Source organism: Ambystoma mexicanum, chromosome 6p (assembly GCF_040938575.1).
Source record: "Ambystoma mexicanum isolate Mex_15411 chromosome 6p, UKY_AmexF1_1, whole genome shotgun sequence".
NCBI classification, from domain to species: Eukaryota; Metazoa; Chordata; class Amphibia; order Caudata; family Ambystomatidae; genus Ambystoma; species Ambystoma mexicanum.
This window is the reverse complement of record NC_090935.1, coordinates 1,353,152,253-1,353,174,575: the sequence shown is the minus strand read 5'-3', so window position 1 is coordinate 1,353,174,575 and position 22,323 is coordinate 1,353,152,253. Positions and strand designations below refer to the sequence as shown.

At 48.7% G+C, this 22,323-nt stretch overlaps 1 protein-coding gene across 1 annotated transcript in view; it reads left to right on the top strand.

The window, feature by feature from the left end:
* The window catches only part of SNAPC3 (small nuclear RNA activating complex polypeptide 3), a 382,446-nt gene that overhangs the window by 251,757 nt on the left and 108,366 nt on the right, over window positions 1–22,323 (top strand). The window contains exon 5 of the mRNA XM_069626051.1: window positions 411–560. Within this exon, the coding sequence (XP_069482152.1) occupies window positions 411–560 (150 nt within the window). The remainder of the gene's footprint in view (window positions 1–410; window positions 561–22,323) is intronic.

The following is a 22,323-nucleotide window of genomic DNA, read 5'->3' as shown; positions in this document are numbered from 1 at the left end:
TGTCTTGCATCCTTGTTTAAATAAAAGTTTTTAAGAAATAAAATACATAAGTAGGTCATTTATATTTTGTCTTCAATATTGGCGTTCAACATTTTACAACTCCAGCAAATACCTCTCCACGATCCTTCCTCCTACGGGAGACGCACTGGGAAAAGCATGAGTTCTTAGAATGGGCAGCTCGTTTGTAAGCTCAATGGGAAGGATGTAATTTCTGGTATCTGAATTGCAATGAACGTTTGTTCAGATAAATCTTACTGTGATTTCATGCTTTGGTTATTTTTCCAAAAAGTTGAAATATCAGTGTTATTTTGGATATCATATTGCTGTCTTAAAACATAACTTGTTCCACATATTAATCAAATGCATTCTGTACTGTCTTTTAAGATTTTTTTTGTTTTTGTTTCTTCTAGCATAAAGAGCACAAGCCTTACCAGAGAGTGCTTGTGTTGGGCAGCCAAAACCTTACTGAGCTTAGAGATTTTATTGCATGTGTCAGCGACCTCCAAGTAGGAGGAGAATACAGCGACACCCCTGACATGGTGCCAGCAAATATTAGCAAGGTAACATGCACTACACACTTAGAGACCCTATTCCTATGCAGTGATACAGCCAATACAGTGTTGATGATATACAGTTACAGATGAATATAAAACATAAAGAGTTGAAAGATCCAATATACACTTCTAGGACAATACGATATACACATCTTCAATTCAATCTTCGATAACCTTGCATATGACAACACCACTTCCATAGGGAAATTGACGTATGAAAAGTAGGAATGTGTTGGGGAAAACGTTTGTGTTTTACTTGTATGTTCCATACACTTTTTGAGGGAAAAATATATGCTGTACATACTGAAACCGTACAAGTATGAAACAGCAGCCACAAATTACTGGCTGTAGAAAATACACCCATGTCATTTCTTTCATGTGTTTGTGCAGCCGTGATATCTTGACTTCTGTGTGATGTAATTGCAAACAACTGTACATATAGTTAAGATTTTAGCTGTGTTGTCCTTAGTGATGAAAACAATGATGGCATTAGAAAGGTCAAATACGAATTTACCAGTTACATCAAATTGATGAATCTTGGTATTTCGTCAGTGTCATTGATTGTGTATGTGGTGTTCTTAGTTTCATTCATCATCTCATGTGTGAGGTCATGAGCAGTTTATGCCAGAGAGTCTGAGATACTGTTGCGTAGCAAACCACATCTGATAAATCAAAATGTAGTCTTGGGTGCCCCTCTGGGAGAACGAACACGGCCCATTGACCTGTTCTTTGGGAAGGTACCCACTCGAGAGTCCGCAGCCACACTTTAACTCACTGTGCCTTTCACAGAGGGGAAATATCCATTTGCACATTAGTCTTTGCCCCGCCCACATGGGCAGTCCAGCACTGAAATGTTATGGCAATTCCCTTCTGAATAAGAGTACCAACTGCAACCCCATACACGTGTTTCAGTCTTGTTGAGCCTCATCAGTGAGGTGGAGCTGTGCCTCTCTGAGCACAGTGAGGAAGGGGTCCACACCTGGATTACGATGACCCTGGGAAACTTAGGGTGACTAGACCTAAGGCCCTTGAAATAATAAAAACGTAGTCATAGGCGTCCCTCTGCGAGAACGCGGGGCACCTATGGACTATTTTTTGATTATTTAAGGGAGAAACAGGCTCCACAGGCTCAGCCGAAGTTCTCGTCGGCCACTCCGTCAACTATAGTGACAACCACTGCAGCGGTGGGAGCCGATCCTACGAGGGTGGCTCCTGCAGCGGTCCCAGATACAGACACTGCCACAGGAACCAACAAAGATGCGGTCTTCTTCCTAGGAGACTCCATGATGTTCCAGCTGGCGCCCGAGAAAACAAAGAAGGAGGGTTTGTTGTATCAGCATCGAGAATCCAAGAGGAAGACGATCATGACAGTAGCCTTTGTGGAAGACATTTGGGAGGAGGGCCTGGCCCTCATGAAGAACCCATGCATGGCTCCAGCCAAGCGAGACAGGTTGGAGAAGAAGTACAGGGTGTCGGATACCGCGCCGAAGTGCCTAAGGTCTCAATGGTCGCCAGACTCAGTAGTGTCGGCTGCCACAAGGAAACGTTTGGCAAACCCGGCCGCATCGTCATCAGTTCCCCGGACGGTGAGGGAAAGAAGATAGATGCTATGGGGAAGAAGGTCATTTAGAGGCGATATCCACAATCAAGGCGGCCAACGCCCTGCCTATCCTGGCCCGGTACGACAGGGAGCTGTGGTACTAGCTGGGCCCGATCCTGGAGTTCCTTCCCGACAATAGCTCTTGCCCTCTTTCAGGAAGGGGAAGTGGCGTTGGACCATGCCATCTCGGTTGCAGTGGACATCGCCGACACAGGTTTCTGGCAGATAGGGAACAGAGTCTGTCTTAGTCGACATGGATGGTTGAAGACCACTAACGTTTGCCAGGACATCCATGCAAAGGTGCTGGACAATGCCCTTCGATGGCGAAAATCTGTTTGGGAAGGAGGTTGACGAGTCCCTCCAAGCCTTAAAGACAGATACAGAGACGGCACGTTCCCTTGGCACCCTTCAGTAGCATTGCTCGTCTTTTCGCTCCTCCCGAAGACAGTCAAGTAGATCATCATAGAACCTCCCTGAGCCTCCGCGCTGGATGCCTATAGAGGCCGCTGCCAGGCCTACGGTAGCGGAGGCCAGCGCCACCGTCACACACAGAGCAGGGCCCCAGTGCCCAAGCAAGCCTGAACTGGCCAAGACTTTGGGCTCCCACTCTTGCACCCCAGTTTGAGGCTGGCTGACTACGTTCGTCAGCGAGTGGAGGAAGATCACCACTGACAGATGGGTGCTGGACGCTCTCAACCAGGGGCATACCTTGGAGTTCCAACGCAGGTGTCCTCTTATTCCACCAGCTCCTTGACAGGAGAAGCACACTCCCCAACTCCTGGCGGAAGTACGAGCCATGCTACAGAAAGGTGCGCTAGAGCTAGTTCCCCAATTGCTCCGATGCTCCTGAGTCTATTCCAGTTGGTATCACCTCTGCCTGACGTGTGGGTGAGATCTAGGCCCTATCCTGCAAGTAACCCTATCTGGCCCCACGAATTGAGGGTGGTACTGCGTACTCGCCCTTCTTTCATGCCGAAGGTTCCGTCGGAATGCCACTGCAACGCACCTTTGGTTTTGCCTGTTTTCTTTCTGAAACCTTTGTCGCCGGCGGAGAGAGTCTTGCATTTGCTGGACGTTGTTCGTGCCCTGAAGTTCTATGTGGCACGCACGTTTCGGAAGACTTCTCAATTGTTTGTGAATTTTGCACCTGTGAACCATGGGAAGGCCTTGTCCAAGGCTTCCATCTCTAAGTGGCTCTCCGGCTGCATCATGCACTGTTATCGGCTGGTGAACCGGCTGCTGCCGGGCCGTATGAGAGCACACTCCACCAGAGCGATCGCCGATGACGGCGATCCTTTCTGGTGTGTCCCTGCTCGACATCTGCAGGGCTGCAACGTGGAGGTCCATGCATACCTTCACAAAATTCTACTGCGTCAACAGGGATTCCAGGGAGGGGTCCAGAGTCAACCAAGCAGTGCTGCAACGTGGAGGTCCATGCATACCTTCACAAAATTCTACTGCGTCAACAGGGATTCCAGGGAGGGGTCCAGAGTCAACCAAGCAGTGCTATGCAACTTGTTTGTTTGAAGTGAGTCTGTTCCAGGGGTAAGTGTTAATTGCTTCTGTTGAGCCTTGCCACCTCCCGTGGTTGTGTAATGTGTACTGCTATGTATTTGTTCTTCATGAGCATATCAATCCATGCCAGACCCCATGCTGGAGAAGGTTTAAGTTACTTACTTGTAACTATTGTTCTCCAGCATGGGTCTGGCATGGATTCACATGCAAACCCTCCCTCCCTCCAGCCCCTCTGCTGCTCTTCTTGGTCATACTGCCACTTTATGTGCTTACCAAAGCTGAAGATGGCTGCCAGAGGTGGGGCTTATGGAGAGTACTGTCATGGACAGGGGCAGTATGACCCAGATCAAACTGTTTTTTCTTTTACAGAGGATTCCCAGCCTGACGACAGGGTATATTCATGAGCATGTGAATACATGGCAGACCCATGCTGCAGATCAATATTTACAGGTAAGTAATTTTAACCTTCCCTTACCGGCCCTTCTAACACCTTACCGATAATAGACGTCCCTTTTTCCCAAATTGGGATGGATGTCATTGGACCGTTGGAAACCTCTAGACTGGGTAATAAATATGTTCTAGTAATCGTTGATTACGTTACCCAGATGCCTTCCCCATGCAAAACAACACAGCAAGTTTAAAAAAACCTACGTACATCCTTTTCTAGGGTTGGTTTCCACAAAGGAAATTCTAACGGATCAGGGATCCAATTTCATGATGGGTGTAGTTAAGGAATTACTACACATTACCACCTTAAGAACCTCAGATTGCCACCCCCAAACGGTCATATTGGTAGAGAGATTTAACAAAATCCTTAAAATGATTTTGAGAAAATTGGTAGATGAGGATGGGAAGGAATGGATCGCATGATCCCAGGGGCCCTATTTGCAGTAAGAAAGACCACAAGAGGTGTTTTAGATGTGCTCTGGGAGGCCTGGGAAGAGACAGAAGAGGCGCCTATTACCCTCTCACAGACAGCTTCCCAATTGCGACAGCACATGAAACTCATCCAGAGTCTAGTCCACACTCACATGGAGAAAGCTGAAGCCCAACAGAAGTCCACTTATGACAAGAAGGTGAATTTAAGATCACTTTCAGTGGGACAGAAGGTATTCGTCCTTTTAACTACCTCTGAAAATGAACTTGTCTCAAAGTGGCATGGGCCAATTGAGGTGTTAGAGCAAACAGGAACCTGTACCTATAAAATAGCCCAACCTGATAGAAAGTAAAAGACCCACCTTTACCACGTAAATCTCGTCAAGGAGTGGAAGGAAAATCCTTCCGCTGTCACCTCCTCGATATTGTCTTGTTTGGTACCCAAGGAGATGGACAACTCTGAGCTTATTCCCCAAGAACTATCTAGTGTGAGAACCCTGAAGGTGTCTCCCTAGCTAGTCCCTGGGGATCTGTCATCCAGGTTAGATTACATTGCCAGGTTAGATTACTGTAACGCACTTTACATAGGTTCCAACAAATCCATCATTAGGAGAATTCAAACCCTCCAAAATAACGCCCTTAGTGCGGTCCTCGGAGTAGCCATAAGAGAGCATATTTCTGAGATTAAGTGACAAAACAACTGGCTCTCTACCTACGACAAAATCCAGTTAAAATCGGTGTCGCTTATCCACAAATAATTGAACAACGCAGCTCCTGGCTACCTCTCTGAGAGTTTCCACAGGCAGACTTCCTCCAGACTAGCCAACTCAAATTGCCTTTCTATTCCCAGATTCAAGCTATCCAAGACTGGAGGTAGCAGCTTTTCTTTCAAAACGGCCCAGCTCGGGAACACCCTGCCCTGCTCACTACGAGAAGACCAATCCTACCTGAACTTTAGGTCTAACACTATCACCTGGCTTAAATCTTCTGACCAGCATTGATTGCGGCCATCATCACCAACACCAATCATTATCTTTTAATGTTGCCACCATTAAGCAAGTTAGACCTGCTTACGCCACCTATTTAAGGAATTGTAATTTATTGAAATTTTTGTAAGATATGTATTCATCCTTTATGCCATTTATCTACCTGTACTTCACCTTTGTAAATCTGTAACCTAAGAAGTGTATTGTATCTATGTAAATTTGTAACCCAAGTTGTGCATCTTCCTGTAACTGCCGCACCCTGATACCCTCGTGTCTGGTGCGCAATACAAATTAACAGACAAACAAACAGGTGGCCAGGACACGGCCATCTCTATTGGATCCAGTTCCTTGGGGTGGACCAGTGAGGTTGGATCACCTGGATGGGGGTCCCTGGGGGAATTGGGAGTGGGACACTGATGGGCGAGACGCGCCATCCCCCTCATTTCAACACCTTTTCCCCATCCTACCACAAAGGATATTCCAAAACACTGCCGCCTACCCCCTTTTACAACACAAACACTTTCAAACAACACAGAAGACAGCGGACTAACACCAGAGCAATTTACCTGACATGTCCCAATGCAAGGGTCAGGCAATCGACCAGAATCACACACACCTGCCGGCCCTTTCCCTCCCCCACTCAGATAAAAGGTGGAGCGCCAGAGCACAAGGCGAGCAAGGCAGACCGCACGACGTGAGAGCTAACTCAGCACAGCATTTCAAGAGGAGGCAAAAGACAGCGAATATCGAGAAGGTGACCAGGAGAGAAGTAACATTGCCTTTACCGATCAAGGCCTGTGAAACCTCCGCGGATGGAAACATAAAGCGCGAACAATAGCCAGCGTGTGTTGCAGCAGATGTCTACGGTACGCAAGACCCTTCTCCGCTTATAACCAAGCCGGGGAAAGACGCTAGCCTCTCTGGTACCAACCTTCACTCCAAGGATAAAGAAAGCAAGCAGTTCATCACAGCCGGTGAATCGAAGGGAGAATCGATAAAAAAACAAACTGTGTTGAACGAAAAGTAGCCAGCGGCTAATTTGAATTTTGAAAGACTTCAAGATACAATTGAGGAAAGGGGGGGAAAACCAGCAACAGAGAAGTCTGGCACCATGTAAGTGCTCAGGCAGGAAACTCTGGGCGATTACCCGATGGTAGAAACTAACGGAACCAGAAGCCCTTGGGAAGAGGCGAAAAGAGGTCAAAGTGGTCATACACGGGCTTGTAAAATCCTCCTTACCGTTGAAAGTCTTTGACCTACAGATGATTGAGAAGTGAAGGGAAATGAATCCTGCTTGGTGAAATGGGCGCATGATTGGTGTGTTGTAAAAGTTGGCAAGAGTGAACCCGGTAGAGGAAAGCCGACATTCGGGAACAAAGCCAGAAGTGCTGTTTAAAAAGACATTAAGATTTGTGAAGCAAGAAGTAAGGGAACCGCCCTCATTTAGAATCCGAGCCCGGCCGCGCGAGATCCAGGTGTGAAAAGTCATCACCCAAAGTTCATTGAGAGAGGAACTGTTCAATTGATTGGTTGAATAATATAAGTGAGGGGTCAGCGCCCGTAAAAAGGGGGGGACCCAGAGGTGAAGTCATCACCCAACGTGAAATGTTAACAGAACTTTTTGTTTGTGTTTGTTTGTTGGATACATCAGGCCTCGAAGGTAAGAGACTTTTCAATGCAAAGAGACTTTAGCATCGAAGAACCTATTAGCTGGAACGGAACTGTTGGCTCGTGCTGAGAAAGCTCGAGTGTGTGCTATGCCAGCTGGAACTAAACTGTCAGCTTATGCCGGGAAGGCTCAAGCATTCTGAAAATGTGGGGAAGGGAAACCTCAAGGCAAGCACATCCTGACTTATCATTTGAACACTATTTCCCTATGATACCCTATCCCATACTCTTTCTGTAATTAATTGTAAGGAATTGGCAATAGGTTTTCCTTAGTGTAGGGCCTTTTATTTTTGACACAACGTCACTAGTTTTGACTTATTTTTCATTTGATGGTCGACGCTTGCTCCCATCTTAGATTCAGTTTTAGCTTAAGCGGTTCTCCAGCCTGCATTCATTGTTCAATAAACACCCTTGAACTGTGATCACTTGTGTCTTTCTTTACTGTTGCCACCATGAGTACCTTACACTAGACCAAAACAAGAAGATTTGAACGACCTTATAATGACATTCCCTGATGTATTGTGAGAGAAACCAGTGAAAGTAAATCCAAGGTACTTATGATTATATCAGAACTCCAAAGGGCAAAGTGGTCCGTTTGAAACCATATAGACTCCCAGAAACATGAAAACAAATAGTGGTTGAGGAAGTGAAAAGAAAATGCTGAAGGCAAACATTATCGAGCCATCCTCAAGCCCATGGTCCTCCCCTATTGTTCTGGTCTTTAAACCTGATCATTCTTGGAGGTTTTGCATAGACCTCCAGCAGGTCAATGCCATCTTCGCCTTCGATGCCTGTCCTATGCCGAGCATCAATGAATTAATCGATAAACTCAGAAATGCAATATTCCCATCAACCTTAGACTTAACCGAAGGGCATTGTCCGGTCCCCGTACATGGACCTGATAAGGAAAAGACAGCTTTCTCGACGCCCCTGGGACTATTCTAGTTCAAAGTCCAACCTTTTGGCCTGCATGGGGCCCCGCCACTTTTCAATAGCTTATGGATGGGATATTACAGCCCTACTTTTTTTCTTTGGGGCTTTTATTGACACCATAGCCATTTATAGTAAGACTTGGGAAGACCATCTTTCCCATCTCTTTACTATTATGAGAACCCTCAGAGAGGCCGGCTTTACTGCCAATCCATCCAAATGCAAGCTGGCTCAGTCAGCTGTGTAATTTCACAGCTTCTTTGTTGGGAATGGCAGTGTCCAGCCCCAACAAGAAAAACTGAAAGCTGTCATAGATACCCCCGTGCCTAAGACCAATAGAGACCGCAGGGCATTCCTAGGATTGATTGGTTATTACCGTAGGTTCATCCCCAAATTCTCCGATAGGACAGCTAGGTTGATAGACAAATTAATTTACGCTGAACCCCAGAAGATTCATTTGACTGATGAGAACGATGTATGTTACAACCATTTTAAACAAATCTTGTGCCAGAACCCAATCCAAAAGGTGGTAGATTTTTTGAAGAAGTTTGTGTTATGAACTGATACCTCTCTCATAGAATTGGGAGCAGTTTTATCAGATTTGTGATGGATTACAACACCCTATCCTATTCACTAGATGGAAAACTCTTCCCACGTGAAAAGAACTACTCTGTGTTGGGGTAGAGGCCCTTGACATTAAATGGGCAATCACCCATCTAAGATACTATCTGTTAGGGAGGAAGTTCACTCTTGTCACAGACCACTCACCTTTAGTATGGATAGGCCAACAAAAGGACTCTAACCTTCGAGTCATGCAATGGTTCCTAGACCTGAAACCCTCCTGTTTCACTGTGGAACACCGAAAGGGTAAAGGCCAGGGGGAACGTTTGATTTGCTTTCTCTGTTCCCTGTGAAACAGATGTAGCTACATTGCATAGGGGAAGGGTATCTGAGAAACCAGAAGGTGTCTCACCCGCTAGACCCTGCGGATCTCTCCCTCAGTTGGCCAGAGCACAGCAATCGAATTTGGATCCAAACCCTGGGGATGAACCAGTGCGGGAGGATGATCTTGGTGAGGGGTCTTCGGAGAGTTGGACTGGGACACCGGATGGCGAGGCACGGCATCCCTTCCCCTGTAACACCTTTACCCCATTCTATGGGAGAATACCGACTCAAAACCAAGCAGTATATCTGACATGTCCCACTACAATGGTCAGGCGAGGTCAGGCAATTACTGGCTATTACTCACAGCCGACTTCCATTAAACTTCCCCACACGGATAAAAGGCAGAGCACGAAAGCACACTCTGAGCGAGGCAAAGCACACGCAGGAACAGCAGTTTCGAATCGGCAGCTGAACGAGGGGAGAAAGACAGCCAACCATGAAGGGTTCCCAAGGAGGGAAATACCCTTGACCTTTTCGGCAAGAAACCGTTACTTTCAAGATACTTTCAACAGTAAAAGCTTAAGACCAGGAAACCAGACTGAAGAATCCTGCATTGTGTGTCAGAGATATCCTTGGCATTCCTGCGTAACTGGCCAAGGCAGGGAGGAGCAGCAGCTACTGTGGTATCGTCCTTCGCTCCAAGAACAAAGTAGCACCAGGGAGACCAACACAGCCTGTGAGTTGGGGAGACCGATTGCAAGCAGCAACATTATATAATGAGCGCAGGAACAAACATTGTTAAATGCGTGTGATGAAAGACGTAACTAAACCTAACTATTAATGAATGCTGTGAACTTAAGAAGGAAAGATACAATACCGTTGATAGAGTGGTCCGGCACAGCGAAGGTGCTCAATCGAAAGTCTCTGTAAGGTATCCTGCCGAGAAGTGAGATAAGAAAGTAAAATATACAAACGTTGTGTGAGTGAATCAAAGTGGTCCTGCGATGGTTTAAGCAAAACCCATTGCACATTCGAAAGTCTTCGATTTTGATATCCAGAGGAAAACGTAGAAAGTAAAATTGTATGGTCCGACATGAACCAGGGAAATCCATGATCCGAGCCTGAAAGAAGGAGATCCATCGTCCGCGCCCGAATGAGGGAGACCAATAGTAAACATTGTGGTAAGAAGAGGATCTTAGCCCGAACGAAGGAGATCCATGATCTGAACCTGAACAAGGGAGATCCATGGTCCGAGCCTGAATGAGAAACCAAGAGTAAACATTGTGGTAAAAAGGAGGGAGGCACATAATGAACATTGAAAGCGAGAACTTGTGCATGTCAAAATCCTGAGAAGAGTGGAACTTTGATTTGTTTGTTAGGACAGTCCCTCTGTAGTAAGAGACTGTTAATGGATAAGAGGCTTTGGCAGAAGGCCCTGAGACATGTGTTTTGAACTGTTTCCTCATGGCCAAAAAGCCAGAGTGTGTGAAGCTCAACGTGCCGCCTTGTCCCATGCTGAAAATGTGGGGAAGGGGAAGCTAACTACTCAACTATCCTGATATGTTTCTTGAACACTTTCCTTTTTGCATACATAATTGTCCCACACCCTTTTGTATTTAGAATTAAGGATTGGCAATAGTTTTTTTTTTTTTTTTTTACTTTCTTTATTAATTTTACAATGCAAACAACAAACACCTTTATTGCAATTCGTAACCCCTCGTCCCCTCCACCCTCCCACCCAAAGACTGTTAATGTCTCGCAGCAGTACATTTTCCCGCCCTAGTTCTCATAGCAGGCGCAGTTGGCATCATTTCAGACATCTGACCAGGAGGACACCACCTCCTACTCCACAACTTACGTCCAGTAAATTGTGGACCTCAACTCGTGCTGCTTATCAGTGTCATTCCAAATCTCCTCCCGGAGAATGTGTCCTGGTGTCAATTTCAGACAGATAACTTCGGAAACGGAGGCCAATAGTCAATTGAACGGCTTAGCATAGTCTTAGCATATTTGGTTTCCCTACGTTCGTATTGTTTCATGCTTTCCAGCCAGGCGCAAAATGTTGGAGGATTCCTCTTGCCCCACATCCTGGCCACCCCCACCGCCATTCCCAACAGTTTCCGTTCCGTGCGGGTCCCGCCCTCTTTCAGGGCTAGCATCCACACTGCCAGTGTGTACACTCGGGGTGCAGAAAGCATTACAGACATTGCCCCCTCAATCTCCCTCCAGAACAACACAATGCGCGGGCAGCTCCATGCCACATGATAAAAGTCAGCTGGTTCCCCACCACACCTCCTACACCGCGGGGAGCTGTCGGGATAAATTCTGCACAGTCTCATCGGGTAATAGTGGACCCTATGCAGAAACTTGTAATGGATCAATCTATATCGGGCATTCAGGGATATCTTACGGGTCTGCATGCATATAAGTTTCCACTGGGTTTCGCTCAACACACTGCCCAAAGAGGTTGACCACGTATTCTTGAAGTTTCCCTGTCTCATTCCCATAGCAGTCCGAATCATTTTGTAAATAACAGCCACTAACTTGCTAGAATCCAGCGGTTTAACGATATATTGCTGTAACAGGCTGGGAACTGGGGCCTTTGGGAATTCAGGCCATTTTTTTTTATTTGTTTATTTTTAAATCAAGGCAGGTTGACAATTACAAAACATTATGAGCAACAATTTAAGCATGTTGATCCCCAGTCCTTTTCTCCACATCTCCTCCCCTCCTCCCCCGCCGTCCCTGAGACTGGATTCCTCCTTCTTAGGCTGCCCGCTTTGCGCCTCATCGTCTATGTGTCTCCTTCAGGGTTCTCTTGGTCCCTCAGGGTACACCGGGCCTTGGTGGGTTTGTAGGTCAGGGTGGGGAATCGCTGGTCATATTCTAGTATTGGGGCCCAGATGTTCTGGAATCGGTGGAGAGCTCCCGCCTTCGCTGCTGTCACCTTTTCCGCAATCAATATATCCCAGAGCTTTGCCCACCACTGGACCATAAGGGGGCCTTCTGGGGACTTCCAAGAGCGGGCCAGCACCGTTTTCCCTGCTAGCAGACAGTGGGTCAGTAGTTTTGCTCTGTTTCCGGAGCGTGGGTAGATCGCGGGGATTGGGACTCCCAACAGGACTGGCTCTGGTTCTAGCGGGATCGTTGTACCAGTGATTTGTGTGATGGTTCCCAGGCATGATTTCCAGAACTGCTGGATCTTTGGGCATGTCCACCACATATGGAAGAAGGAGCCTGGGTGGCCGCACCCTCTCCAGCAGGAATAGTCTAGTTGAGGGTTTTACATATTGCCCGCAGCCAAGCACGCGATCGCCGCGCGCCCCATGTACAAGCCACGGCTGGATCGCTCGTCTCGGTCCCCGGCTGCCTCCGACTCGATCTGGCCGGCTCTCCGTCGGCGGGTCTGCGGACCTCCGCGGGATGTCAGGCACCCGTCCGCTCATCCTCTCCAGTTCCTCAGCACTTCACACGCCCGTCACCGCGAGGTCCGTAGTTTGCCATCTTGCTTTCCTCGGATGGTGACGGATGCTGGGTTTGGCGGCCAATTTCGGATAGAACGCTCCCGCGTTAAATGATCATTTTGGGCCGGGTTGTGCTGTGATGGTTCCGGTCGCCTTGGTTGGCATTAGTGGCTCGGCACCCTCAAGGGAACCGCATGATTTTGACGGCGGCGGCGGGCATCCCACGGGCGGCTTCAAAGGAGCGACCACATTGATGGCGTTCCAAGCCACGCCCATCGGCCATTTGGTTTTTAAAATGCCTCTGATTCTATAATACAGCAATAGCGTCACTGCATTGTGTTCCCCTCTATTGCACAGCTCCTCCCCCTTTATAAACCTCCCGTCCTGCACCACATCCCCCAGTGTCTGTATCCCTAATCTATGAAAATGCTCCCTAAATGATTTTTCATGTGTAAGGGGTATGCCAATAACCTTGTATATGGGCCATTCTGGATGAAATTGTGGCGTATCATCAAGCAGTCTACTCAGCCGGTCCCAAGCATTACACAACACATTTATAGGGTGGACCACCCCCTCAGGACAGTATCTCGATTTCCCCAAAGCATTCCCAGAAGGCTAATAGGAGAGGAGATTGCTTTCGCCGCCATTGTGTGTGGATACATTGGACTCAGAGGATTCCACCCCGCTATATACTGCAGCTGTGCTGCAAGGTAATACCATTACATATCTGGGTATTCCAGTCCGCCATGTTCATATGCCGCGGTCAGGGTATCGTACGCAATACAGGGTTGTTTACCCGCCCACACCAACCTGGACATCCTTTCCTAGTGCGAGTCCAATATAAGCTAGGAAGCCATATTAGGACATTATTGAAGATATACAACAGCTTGGGCAAAATGACCATTTTGGCCAATGCTACGCACGCTGCCCTGCTCACTATCCAGCCAACCCAGCGCCACATCGTCCAGGTACTCTTATCAGTTTGTCGTGACCCCCCCTGCATGTTGCGAAAAGTATAGCTCTGCATAGTAATTATAGAACTCCTTATTTATCCCTTTCAGATCCTTAATGACCCCACCATCCCGTCCCACAACCTCTTCTATAGGGGCAATATGTCGCTCCCGCCTAACCGGCCAGGCCAGAGTTTTACTCGGGTGATCGCCTTCCCCATATCTCATTGCTGCTATTGGGTCTCCCAGAAGCTTCCCTTTGCTCTCTGCCAGCTGCTGGAATTCCTCCCTGCGCACCTTCAGTTCCTCGCGTGTCGTGGGGTCATCTGAGATGCTCTGTTTATTTTCAAGATCACGGATAATGTCCTCTAGTCTCCTCATAGACACACGCAAAGCCTTCAGTACACCCCCCTCCCTCGATATACAGCACCCCCTGACGTACACTTTAAACGCCTTCCATATTGTACTTTGGCTAGGTACCGAGCCTACGTTGGTCTGAAAGAAGGTTTGTATGTCTCGCTCTATGTCGGCATAAAAGGCCACGTCATCCAATGATGTAGCTCTAAAACACCACCGGGGTCGAGCTTAGAAGTTCGCGACATCTGGGATATGGACCAGCACAGGCGAATTATCTGAGAGGGTTTGAGGCAATATCTTAGCTCCTACAGCCTTGCTTGCTATGGAGGTGGATGTCATAATGTAATTGATCCTGGAAGAGCTGTAGTGTATCCCTGATAAGAACATGTACTCTCTGGTGGTAGGGTGCTTGTCCGCCATACATTGCGAAGATTGTGATACGCAACGATAGAGGACCACGCCCTGGCCTCTTGTGGAAGAACCTGCTGTGATGTAGCCGATCTATCCAGCTCTAGTGTAAGGACTAAATTGAAATCGCCCACCCAGAGTATTTCATAAGCCGGGAATTTGTAAATGTGTCTAGCACATTGGTGGAAAAAGTCCGGGCTATCCACATTAGGGGCATACATGTTTATGATTAGGAGTTTCGCACCACCACATTCCCCCGCTAACAGTATATGCCGGCCCTCATCATCTTTAATTTGTTCATGCAGTCTAAACTGAAGGGATCCATGTATGTAAATCGCCACCCCTCTGGCATGCGAGGAATACGACGAACAGCATCTATGTATACCCCATCCCGCCAATTTAGGGAGGTGTGAGTCATCTTCCAGGTGTGTTTCCTGTAAGCATAGCACATTCACCTCTTGATTCCTGCTGTAGTTTGCTATGAGGCGGGACTTATTTTTGTTCGTGAGTCCTCTCACGTTCCAAACATTATAGTAAGACACCAACTCAGCTTACACCTCATACCCAACGACGCCATAGTCCACTGGATGCTGTGGTGCGTATCCCCTTGTCATCTGTGGGGATCCTAATATTAGGGTTCGTGTAACCATATGGGTTTGGATTTATACTAGAGTATTTGTGAGACGTTACTACAGTATTAACAGCGCAAATCCCGACACACTGTGAACAACCCAATCCTTGACCACCCCTCCCCACCCCCCACTCCCACCCACGCCAGAAACTATAACCTACCGGCTGTGTACCCTTCCCCCCCCTCAATCCCTTTCCCAACCCAACCATACCAACAGACATCAACCTCAAAATAAACTATACTGCAATGTCAGCGGCAACCAGGGCACTGAGGGCAGCTCCAGCGCTCCATGTGGCAAAGGCTATTGCAATCAGACCCCCTCTCCCCCGCTCTCCCAGCTCCCCATAAATCAAGAAATGACAGCACTCTTCCACAGCTTCACCCATTCCTTTCCTCTGGGGATATCAACAACAAGTCAGGATGGAAGCCGTGGTGAGCCCCCCCGGCTCCGGTAAATTTCTAGTGAATTGTTCCGCCGTCTCTGGAGCAGTAAAGAATATCACTGATCTATTATGTTGCACACGTACCTTTGCCGGGAACATCATGGAATACTTCGCACATTTGCCCTGTAGGATGCTCGTGGCCAATTGGAAGGACTTTCTTTGATCCTGAACTGCCGGGCTAAAGTCAGGAAACAATCGTATAGTGGAGCCCTCACATCTCAACTCTTTCTTCACCAGGGCTGCATGTAGTATGGCGTCTCTATCTCGATAGCAAAAGATTCTTGCAATAATGGGGCGCTCCGGGGCTCCTGTAAGCCTCCTGGGTGCCAACGACAACATGTTGGAGAGCGATGGGTTATCCAGGATATCTACTAAGAGCTGCTCCACAAAATGTTCCATGTTATCTATATTTGTAGATTCCGGAACACCCGTAATCCTGACGTTGTTCCTCCTAGAGCGTCCTTCTAAATCCTCATTTTTGGCCACTATCTTCTTAGCCAGCTGTTGTAGACCAGCTACCTCACGCTGCAGGGAGGAGACGTTGTCCTCTATAGATCCAATCCTCTGCTCCGCCTCCTCCATACGCCCACACAATTTTTCAATCTGCACTATTGAGATGGCCACTTTATAAGTGAGGGCATCTATTTTGACCCCAAGCGTATCTGTGCTTCCCTTCAGTGCCAGCAGCGTTTGGTTCAGGGCCACTAGGGCCGCTATGTCCACCTGCTCCACTACCGGGGCTTGCGTGGCAACAGCCTGGGATTGTGATTGGTCTGTACGGGCAAATTGCTCCATTCTCTTCTCCATTCTTGCCTGCTTCTTCAGCCACCACAAGCGGGAGGGTTCAGACCCGCCACTCTGAATCCAACCTTGTTATCTGATTGCCTGTGGCTATCTGCTCACTTCATCCGCCCAGCTGCACCCCACAGTACTGTTCTGAGCTTATGTGGGCCTGCACAATGAAACCACCATCATCCCAGGTAGAGTGGATCCCGAGGGACCCAGCCTCCCAGTGGCCCCTTACTAATATCCAGAGAGGATGGTCACCAAATGCGCAGTCTATGAGCACTCCTCATCCATAACGGGGTACCAGTTCAGACAGCGTTCAAACCCTCCTCTCCTCTTCCCAGCTATGTCCTTGCTGTGATTGCAGTCCTAGAGAAAGTGAGCAGTCCCCAGCACCAGATCGTGGCCTCTTGATCAGCAGAGTCTCCTACCTTCCTCCACTCTGGATCGTTGTATGTGCCCTTATTGCTTCCCTCTGCAGCACAGACACTGTCCGCTTCCGGCTGCACCATGGCCCACCAGGTGCGGATAACCAATGCTCCCCAGGCTGTTCAAGGCTGTTCAAGGCTCCAGCAGCCTTTCCCGTCTCCAGCGCAGCAGCGTGCCTCAGTGCTGCCACATTCGAATTCCGCTCACTGCCTTCTCTGGGTCCGGAGTGCCGTAACGCGGTCCACACAGCGTCCTCGCCCGCTTCTGTGGCTTGCACTTCCTCAGCGCTCGGAACAGCTGAGCACTGCCCCGGTCCGGGTCCCGCGACAGCCGCCACTCCTGAACGGAGCGCCCCACAGCCCAGTGTGGACCCAGGTAGTGGTAGCAATCGGGGGGATGTCTCTGCACTGTCCCAGGGCTACAGGCCTGACCACTTCACGCACAGCACCCAATATGCAGGTATCCGGCCAGGGTCTTGGGCGCCTGCCTACGCGCCACTCAGCACTTCAGGGTCGGCACGCTCGTCACTGCAAGGCCCTTACTTCTTTCCCCTTCGCTGCCATCCAGTATCACGGGTGCAATCCTCGTTCGGCCTGGCCTGCTACAACGGTGCCTCTCGCGTGGGGCAGGACTCAAGGATGGTCGGTTGTGACCGACGTCGCAGTCACATCGGATGCACCTCCCTCACTCTCCTCGCTCTGCTCCGACCGCTTCCACGCACCTCTGTGACGGCAGATAATCGCACAAATTCATCCGGTGGTGCCTGATGTGCCCACTTTTAATGCCAACAGACGCTGGGGGATCGGGTTCAAGAAAGGCAGTGTCATGAGCACTACTCCCGAGGAGCCAGGACTGGCCCAGCGCCCCCGGAAGCAGACCCTTCTTCCACATCTCCGGACCCAGCAGACCCCTACAGGGGCCCTTTGGACCGTGTCCTGGCGCCTTTGGCGCCAGGCTCATAAAGGACTTCAGTCCCGGCACCATAGGCGCCGGGCTCATATTGATAAACTGTGTAATAATGCTTGGGTGGACTTACCTGAGGCAGACCATGCTGCATACTTACCCAGAACAATCCAGTCTGGCTGAAGTCCCCAGCCATCAGGGCTGGGAGGAACTATTTCCTCTATTCAGGAACTCTTTTCTTACCTGGGTGGGGCCGGTGGAAGAACACACACCTGAAGCACTTCTCTGCTATTTAAACCACGCCCGATGGAATACACGTGCTTCGCGTTATTCTGCATCAGCAGCAGGATGCTCACCGAGTCGGCTCCTGCATCCTGGCTCCTGACACGCCCGCCAGCACCCGGAACACCTGCAAACAGACAAGAAAAGAGAAGGCGAGCATTAGAAATTATACAGCAATCCTACCTCCGACGATCCTGCAAAGGAAAGGTACAAGATTAGCAGCGCTCTCAAACGCTCGCAGCCGCGCCGCCTTGCCTTACCCATCCGTGGCCTCGCCGAACTCCACCGCGGCCACGACGCCGGCAGCATCTTGGCACCTGAAAGACAGAAAAAGACAGTCATTAGAGGTGCCCGCTCTAAAGCGGCCACATTTCTTCCACTTACTTACGTGCTTCATCACGCGCGACAGCGGCTGTGTTGCCGGCAGCATCTCGGCACCTGTAAGCAGAAAAAGACAATCATTAGAAGTAAGCAGTCGCTTTTCTTTCACTTACCTTCCTCCACCGCGGCCACGACGCCAGCTACATCCCAGCACCTGCATAAGAGGAATACATGGTGAGCACTAACTAAGCACGGAGAACAAATACTCACCAAGAGACTTACCTGCTTTAGGTTTCTGGGCCCCGGCTCCTGTGGAGAAAAGACACTCCTACTTACGGCTACCGCAGAAGAGACGAAAGGACACAGTGTCCGCAACTATTTCCCATCCAGTGACGTAACTGGATCCTACGCACCCCTGCACCTGAAGCAGGATGGAGAGCTCATCTTTACAATACCTAAGGTGAGAGCTCGCAGAAATCAAGTTGGGGGTCAAGAAGAGTGAGAAACGGGAGATTGGTGGAAACACATATCCACCCCAGCTGGTAATCAATCTCTTTTCTTCCACCTGCAGAAAACTTACTCTACAAGCCAGGCAATCCAAATTCGGAGGCCCCGTCCAGAGCATCTTCCGGGTCCTGCGCCTCACGATAGAAGAAACGGTAGCAGTCCAGTTCGGGTCAGCGTCTCTGTGGGAATCAGGTGAGCGTTACAGAACGCGAAGCCTACCAATAATCTCCTACCCAGGCGCTATGGAAACTTCTGATACAGATCAACTGGCCCAGCTACTGGGGGAATTAAGGGCTGAAGTTCATGCTGCTCGCCAGGAGACGAACGCCCTCAGGAGAGAGTTAATAGTGTCAAAGGAACAAACTGACGATCTTGCCAGACAGTTATTACAGAGCCAAGCGGGGCAAACCCCTCTGCCCAATCCAGGGGGGAATTTTACCCCAGTTACTTCAACCAATCCCGTTCAAATCAACCTACCTGGAAATGTGCCACTGGCACCACCTGAACGTTTTGCTGGAGACCCTAAAAGATTTGCAGTGTTCATAAATCAATGCCGATTGCACTTTCTCTGCAGGCCCGAGGCCTTCCCGAATGACCAGACCAAGGTAGCATTTGTACTTTCGTATCTTAGCGGCAGTGCCGCCGATTGGTCAATTCCACTGGTTACACAAGATGATCCAATCCTTCGGAATTTCCAAGCCTTCCAGATGAGTATGGAAAGACTTTTTGCAAGGCATTCCCAGGGGCAGGCCCTGGACAATGAACTCCTTTCCCTATGACAGGGCAACCAGGATCTCTTAGCCTACATTGCATCCTTCAATAGGTTAGTTGTGGAAACTGGATGGCCCGAGGAGAAAAGAATCACGCTATTTCACCGAGGTCTACGCGGCGAACTCAAAGACGTCCTGCCCCAGGTCGTAAATCCACCTCAGGACTGTTCGGATTATATTGATTTGGTGGTCCAATTAGATCACAGGCTTCAAAACAGGAAGGCGGATCGATCCAGGTTTGAAACCCGAATCTTCACTAAGACTCAGAGCAACTCCAAAAGTGTCGAAGGCACCGAAACCTATGCGGATTGGGGTTGTAAAGGGCCCCTTAACCCAGAAAGAGCGGCAAATGCAACTGTGTCTCTATTGTGGGAACTCGGGACATTTCCTTCGAGACTGCCCTGTAAAACCACCTAAGAAGACCGTAGGAGTTTCCGACAAGAATTCCGAAAAGTCTGAGCCGGGAAACGACCTTGCCCGACAAGCGTAGAGATCCGCTTGCCGAGCTTAAAAAACAGTTCTTTGACCTCGCACTTCATTATGCCAATGGTCCTCGTAAATCCGAAGCAGCCAGAAAGATTGCATGCAATTAAGGCATACGTGGACAGTAGAGCTATAGGAAATTACGTGGACCGCGAGTTGGCTTCCAGGATGAACCTACCTCTTTGCCCAAAAGCTGTTAAAGATGTCATCACCACTGAGGATGGGACTGAGATCGCCTCCGGGCCGGTAACCCATACCACTACTGAAGTGACATTACTAGGCCAAGACGGGCAATTTCAAATAATTCTGGGAATCCCTTGGTTGGAAAAACACAATCCTCAGATTGATTGGCGAGCAAAGACGATAACGTTCCCAGAGTGTGCACAAACCTGCTATCTACGATCAGACATTGGCCTAGCGTCAGTAACGGCCGACAGTTTGCAATTACGGCTAGAGTATCGAGAGTTTCAAGATGTTTTCCAAAAGGAACAGGCTAACACCTTACCGCCCCACAGGTCACACGATTGCCAGATAGATCTACTACCCGGTGCAACTCCTCCTTGCAGCAGGATCTACGCCCTTACCGAGCCCGAGAACCTTCACCTGCGACAGTACCTGGACCAGTACTTGGCCAATGGTTTTATTCGTCCATCGAAGTCCCCTGCATCCTCGGCTCTGTTCTTCGTGCCAAAAAAAGAAGGTGACCTCAGAACCTGTATAGACTACCGCGCTCTGAATCAGATAACGGTAAAAAACAGATACCCTTTACCTCTGATCCCGGAACTCCTTGACCAGGTGAAGGATGCTTGCATATATACAAAACTAGACCTACGGGGGGGCTTATCACTTGGTACGGATCAAGGAAGGCGATGAATGGAAGACGGCGTTTCGCACTAAATATGGGTTATTTGAGTACCAAGTGATGTCTTTCGGACTATGTAATGCACCGGCCGCCTTCCAATATTTTATGAATGATGCCCTCAGGGAGCTCATTGATGTCTGTGTTGTCGTCTACATAGATGACATTCTTGTTTACTCCTCTTCGGAAGCAGATCACCGAAATCATGTTGGAACAGTACTTGAAAAACTTCGCCAACACAAACTATTTGCCAAACTTGAAAAATGTGTTTTCCATGCCACTGAAGTCGAATTTCTGGGTTTTATCCTGACACCCAAAGGAGTCCACATGGACTCGCGAAAGGTGGACGCTAGTCTCAAATGGCCATCACCTACTTCTGTAAAAGGCGTTCAGAGCATGTTAGGCTTTGCCAATTTTTATTGCAGATTCATTCCGGAGTTTTCACGAGTGGGACAACCCATCACGGCTCTCTTAAGAAAGAATAAACGTTTTGAGTGGTCTGAAGAAGCTGAACAAGCCTTCCAAGAGCTAAAATCCAAGTATACTTCTGCGCCAATACTGAAGCACCCACGGCCAGATCTCCCTTATATCGTCGAAACCGACGCATCCAGCTTAGCAATGGGAGCAGTCCTCTCACAAAGGGACCCAGAGACTAACCAATTACATCCCGTGGCGTTCTGGTCTTGAAAATTCTCGGCGCCTGAGGTTAATTACACCATCACAGACAAGGAACGGTTAGCTATTAAATCCGCCTTTAAGGCCTGGCGTCATTATCTCCTTGGGGCCAGACACACCATCACGGTGATCACCGATCATCGGAATTTACAGTATCTGAAAACCGCCAAGGCTCAATCCTCTCGACAGCTCCGCTGGGCCCTGTTCTTTGCCGAATTTGACTTTGTGATCACTTACCGCCCCGGCAGCAAAAATGGCAAAGCAGATGCTCTTTCCCGGATTGGAATGGGAGACACCATTGTCAACCCAGAGCCTGTACCAATAATTCCTGAACAAAGGATCTTGGGTCTGATTTCTTCACAATCCATCGAGGACATTGAGGCAAAAGTTAAACAATTTCTGAACCCAACAGACTTGCAGAACTGGCTACAAAAAGGAATGGATTTCACTTTAAACAATGACTTGCCTTATTTCCGAGGACGATTATTCCTACCACACCCGATTTGCAAAGGCAAGTAATCTCCTGGTATCCCGATTCATTGATAGAGGGCCACCCTGGCATTGCCAAAACAGAAGAGAAAGTGAGAAGACAATTCTGGTGGCCTTCGTGGAGAAAAGACATTAAAGAATTTGTGATGTCCTGTGGTGTGTGCGCTCAAAACAAGGGTCAAAAGAAAAGACCGGCTGGTCTTCTCCAACCATTAGACATTCCACCGTCTCCCTGGCACACCCTTTCTATGGATTTTATCACAGACTTACCCTCCTGCTCCGGGTACAACACTATTCTCATTATTGTGGATTTGTTTTCCAAGATGGCCCACTTCATTCCGTTAAAAGGCTTACCCTCAGCTTCGGTACTAGCCAGAGAATTCCTTGAAAACATTGTCCGGTTACACGGATTCCCATCGGTACTAATCTCAGATAGAGGAAACCAGTTTATTTCCCATTTTTGGCGTAGTTGCAGTCAATTGGCTCAAATCGATGTAAGACTCTCAACCAGCCATCACCCCCAGACCGATGGTCGAACTGAAAGAACTAACC